General features: G+C 35.5%; 1 protein-coding gene across 1 annotated transcript; it reads left to right on the forward strand.

Annotated features, from left to right (window-relative positions):
• Nucleotides 1-756: 756 nt before the first annotated feature.
• On the forward strand, nucleotides 757-5,049 carry LOC109813596 (elongation factor 2). The gene is made up of 4 exons (XM_020377809.3): nucleotides 757-892; nucleotides 1,877-1,918; nucleotides 2,007-2,094; nucleotides 2,383-5,049. Exons 2-4 carry the CDS (start codon nucleotides 1,916-1,918, stop codon nucleotides 4,821-4,823), a joined length of 2,532 nt encoding a protein of 843 aa, XP_020233398.1. The 5' UTR covers nucleotides 757-892; nucleotides 1,877-1,915; the 3' UTR covers nucleotides 4,824-5,049.
• Nucleotides 5,050-5,576: the final 527 nt, after the last annotated feature.

Here is a 5,576-nt window from a genome sequence, read left to right on the forward strand (position 1 = left end):
TATATAAAATATTTATTTATTTATTTTAAAATTATTAAAATTTAAATTATAAATAACTATAATAAATAAAATATATTTTGAAAAATAACTTAAAGTGTCTCCTTAAAAAAGTTATTGTGTAACACAACTATTTGTATTTAATATATGTGAGTGAATAGAATAATTATCTTAAATGAGGATAATTTTTTAGATTATTTTTTATCAAGTATTTTTATATGATATTTCAATAATTTTTTTAAGAATTTTATTCTATCTCAATAAATTTTAATTCATGTTTTTTTATTTATAATTTTATATCAAATTTTAAAATTTTAAAAATTTTCAATTAAAAATAACTTTAATTGTGATACAAATACAAATTAAAATTTAAAATATAATTTATATATATATATATAAAAATATTAATTTATAATAAATTTAATGGTAATATTATTTATATATTTAAAATATTTATTTACTATAAATTATATTTATATAAAAAAAATATTTATCTCATGCATTACATTATACAATATAAAATATTAGTTAGCTTAAATAAATTTATATACGAAATGAAAATAATAATAATAATAATAAATTCACATTTAACCTAGTTTCTGTTACACGTTGATTAGTTCAACTTATTAGACGTATCTCGACTCCTGTTAAAATAACATTGGCACGTTGAAAGGGGTAAAAGTATTGGGCCATATAGAGCTAAGAGATCCAAGCCCGCAATAGAAAGCCCAAGGCCCATACTTTAGGATTGTGTTTCGCATTGCGTGGTCGACAAAACCCTTAAAATCATCACGCCTAGTTCTCACAGACACACATCGCTTTATATAGCCGCTTTAGAGAAGGCAGCACCACACTCCTCGCCGCCTCTCTCTAAAACTTTCTCTCGCCTCTTCAGGTTTGTTTTCCCTAAAATTCTTCATTTGTGTGTCTCGTTTACGCTTAATCTCTCTGTTTGCGACCGGATCGGTACCTTTTGATCTTTCTGTTTCGTTTTCTTCACTCTGATATACTTCAGATCTATGTTTTGCTTGAATATTCCTATTCGGATTAGGTGCCTTTTTTTGCTTGTATTGGATTTTACTTGTTTTAGTTTCAGTATTATGTGATAAATCGGTGTGGTTTCTTTGATTTGCTTTTTATCTTGTGTCTCTTCTATTTGATTTTTATTTTTATTGTGTAGTTGATTGTTTTGGTTGGATGTTTGTTATTTTGTGAGGTTTCGATATGAATATGAGTTAATCTAAATCTGTATACCGAATTTTAGGTTTATTTATTTATTTTTTCTATTTGTATTGTTGTTTTGGTATCTATTTGTAAGAGATAGATCCTGGTTCGACGCACACACTTGAACTATGATATGTTTTAGCCTTGTATGTGTGTTATTGTTTTGTATTAAATTGTAGTATGTTATTTATGTTTTATGCTGTTCATGTTGTTATTTCAAAATTTGAAGAAGTTTTCTATGAAACAAGCAATTTTTTTTTTCATTTATTAAATATACGAAATGTATTACTTCAGTGGAAAATCCTAAGGAGCTATATGTTTCATGAGAAAATTGAAGGGATATATTTAAGCATCATGGATTGATATGCTTGTAAAAATATTTTTATTATAATTTCAACCAAGGATCTGACTGTTATCTCTAAACTCAATTTCTCACTTTTAGTGGAGCCAAATCTACTAAATGAATTATCTGTTATGGTAATGCTGAATTTGTGATAATATACTTTTTTTTTATTGATTTTTATTCTGCAATTTATTCTAGACAAGAGTTATCTCAATAAATGTTAATTGTTTTTTATCTCAATATTTCATTTATTTTTCCTCTGCCTTGTATGATATGTTATATTTTGCTGAAGTTGTAATTTTAATGTTTCAGCTTTGACTCATTTTTTGCGGAAATTAAAGACTAGTCAAAATGGTAAGTCAATGAAGAGTATTTCATGAGTTTTTATCTACTTGGGGTGAATGTTTATAATCTGAATTGAGATTTGTGTCTGTATCTGCAGGTGAAGTTCACAGCTGAAGAACTACGTCGTATTATGGACCATAAGCATAATATCCGTAATATGTCTGTCATTGCTCATGTTGATCACGGTATGGTTTAACATAGATTTTAAATGTTCTTGCTAATTATTCACTTTTCTGATTGTTGTGATTCCTGATATAAGATAAAGATATTATCCGTGATGTTTTTTTGACAATATGTTTTATGCCTTTTAAAAGGTTTCTTCTGTATTAAAAACCATTGCTTATATTTGATATCAAGAATGCTATTTTATACAATTGTTTATCTGGGTATCAGAATTTATTTTTCAATGTTTTACCAAATTAAATAATGTACTTTCCTGGCTCAATGACAATTTTTTTCCTTTGAAATTGCAGGAAAATCAACCCTCACTGATTCTCTTGTAGCTGCTGCTGGTATTATTGCTCAAGAAGTGGCAGGTGATGTCCGTATGACTGATACCCGTGCAGATGAAGCTGAACGTGGTATTACAATCAAGTCTACGGGTATCTCGCTCTACTATGAAATGACTGATGAAGCTCTCAAGAATTATAAGGGAGAGCGTAATGGGAATGAGTATCTCATTAATCTCATTGACTCCCCTGGACATGTTGACTTCTCATCTGAGGTCACTGCTGCACTTCGGATTACTGATGGAGCTCTAGTTGTGGTGGATTGTGTTGAAGGTGTCTGTGTTCAAACAGAAACTGTGCTACGACAGGCCCTTGGAGAAAGGATTAGGCCTGTTCTGACTGTCAACAAGATGGATAGATGCTTCCTTGAACTCCAAGTGGATGGAGAGGAGGCCTACCAGACATTTCAAAGAGTTATAGAGAATGCTAATGTGATCATGGCTACATATGAAGATCCACTGCTTGGGGATGTGCAGGTCTATCCAGAGAAAGGAACAGTTGCCTTTTCTGCTGGTTTGCATGGCTGGGCTTTTACCTTGACCAACTTTGCCAAGATGTATGCTTCTAAGTTTGGAGTTGATGAAGGGAAGATGATGGACAGGCTCTGGGGTGAAAACTTCTTTGATCCAGCCACCAAGAAATGGACCAGCAAGAATACTGGTTCTGCTACCTGCAAGCGTGGGTTTGTTCAGTTCTGTTATGAGCCTATCAAGCAGATAATTAACACTTGTATGAATGATCAGAAGGATAAGCTGTGGCCTATGCTGCAGAAGCTTGGGGTCAACATGAAATCTGATGAGAAGGAACTTATGGGTAAAGCATTGATGAAGCGTGTCATGCAAACCTGGCTCCCTGCCAGTAGTGCACTCTTGGAAATGATGATATTTCACCTTCCCTCTCCATCCACTGCCCAGAAGTATCGTGTGGAAAATTTGTATGAGGGTCCCCTTGATGATCAATATGCTGCTGCTATCAGAAACTGTGATCCTGAAGGTCCTCTTATGCTCTATGTCTCAAAGATGATTCCAGCATCTGATAAGGGTAGGTTTTTTGCTTTTGGTCGAGTGTTCTCTGGCAGGGTTTCAACTGGTTTGAAGGTGAGAATTATGGGACCAAATTATGTCCCCGGGGAGAAGAAGGATTTGTATGTTAAAAGTGTTCAAAGAACTGTTATTTGGATGGGCAAGAGACAGGAAACCGTGGAGGATGTGCCTTGTGGTAACACAGTTGCTATGGTTGGTCTGGATCAATTTATCACCAAGAATGCTACATTGACAAATGAGAAGGAAGTTGATGCCCACCCTATTCGTGCAATGAAGTTCTCTGTCTCCCCTGTTGTCCGTGTGGCTGTTCAGTGCAAGGTTGCATCAGATCTTCCCAAGCTTGTTGAAGGTCTTAAACGTTTGGCCAAGTCAGATCCTATGGTTGTTTGTACCATTGAGGAGTCTGGTGAACACATTGTTGCTGGTGCAGGAGAGCTTCATCTTGAGATCTGTTTGAAGGACTTGCAGGAAGATTTCATGGGTGGAGCTGAGATCATTAAATCTGACCCTGTTGTGTCATTCAGGGAGACTGTCCTAGAGAGGTCCTGCCGCACTGTGATGAGTAAGTCCCCCAACAAGCACAACCGTCTCTACATGGAAGCTAGGCCACTGGAGGAGGGTCTTGCAGAAGCCATTGATGATGGCAAGATTGGACCAAGGGATGACCCCAAAGTCCGATCCAAGATCTTGTCTGAAGAGTTTGGTTGGGACAAGGATCTTGCCAAGAAAATCTGGTGCTTCGGCCCTGAGACCCTTGGACCCAACATGGTGGTTGATATGTGTAAGGGAGTCCAGTACTTGAATGAAATCAAGGATTCTGTGGTTGCTGGATTCCAATGGGCATCTAAAGAAGGTGCATTGGCTGAAGAAAACATGAGAGCCATCTGCTTTGAAGTATGTGATGTTGTGCTGCACGCTGATGCTATCCACAGAGGTGGTGGGCAGATCATCCCTACTGCTAGGAGAGTGTTCTATGCTTCACAGCTGACTGCTAAACCCAGGCTTCTTGAGCCTGTTTACCTGGTGGAAATTCAGGCTCCTGAGCAAGCTCTTGGTGGTATCTACAGTGTTCTGAATCAGAAACGTGGACATGTGTTTGAGGAAATGCAGAGGCCAGGTACCCCACTTTACAACATCAAAGCATACCTCCCTGTCATTGAGTCCTTCGGATTCTCTAGCACATTGAGGGCTGCAACATCAGGCCAGGCTTTCCCACAGTGTGTCTTTGATCACTGGGATATGATGTCCTCAGATCCTTTGGAGGCTGGATCACAGGCTGCACAGCTTGTCACTGACATTCGCAAGAGGAAGGGATTGAAGGAACAGATGACTCCTCTCTCTGAGTTTGAAGACAAGCTTTAAATTATTATTTTAACTCTATTATGAACTTAGCTAAATCTCTCGTGCTGAAAACTTTATTACTGTAGTTTTAATTTTTCTGGAGTTTTGTTTGTGGTTTTTGTCGGTGGATTGTTGTACCGTATTATTTATCTTTGCATCGGTGTATTTTTGTTCTAGGATTTTGCATCGATGCTGGTCCAAACTATTTCTGGGAATTTTGCTTTGAAGTCATCGCTATTTTCAATAATTGTGTGTTGCATTTGGTTGTGTGGCGAGTGATTGAATGCTATAGGGAAATAGTACGACAAAGATAATAGATGTGGTTTAGGAAAATAGAAGGTGGTCGTGAATGAATAGGTTATTAGTTTGTTTACAGTGATTGCCTGTTAGAGTTGCCTTGTTTGGAAGTTTCATTATGGGTTAACGAGGTTAATGGTCAGTGACATGTAATGTAGTCAATGCATACACATTACATTATGAAATTCTTGGGGGAGTTTTCAGTTTAGGTCAGATTAATGATCATTATATTACATTTTAACAAGTCTAATCAAAACGAAAACAACCTTAACAAATTCTGCACAAAGAGAGTTTGAAGAGGTGTTTCTAATGTGGTTTGGTTTGAATTTTTTCTTTAGAAGTCCTCGATTATGAAATTTGAACTAAATTAAATTACGATTGTATTTAAAACTTTTTATTTGATAGTTGACTTACAAAGTTGTAATCTGTTTAACATTGTACATTAAACATATACAAATATTAAATTATTTAATAAAT

This window comes from Cajanus cajan, chromosome 10 (genome assembly GCF_000230855.2).
Source record: "Cajanus cajan strain Asha chromosome 10, NIPB_CcT2T_4, whole genome shotgun sequence".
In the NCBI taxonomy this organism is placed as follows: domain Eukaryota; kingdom Viridiplantae; phylum Streptophyta; class Magnoliopsida; order Fabales; family Fabaceae; genus Cajanus; species Cajanus cajan.

Bases quoted from the DNA above. Each gene is read 5' to 3' on its own strand.
- LOC109813596 (XM_020377809.3), top strand. The intron at 2,095-2,382 runs GTATGGTTTAAC...TTGAAATTGCAG, and splicing joins CATTGCTCATGTTGATCACG to GAAAATCAACCCTCACTGAT.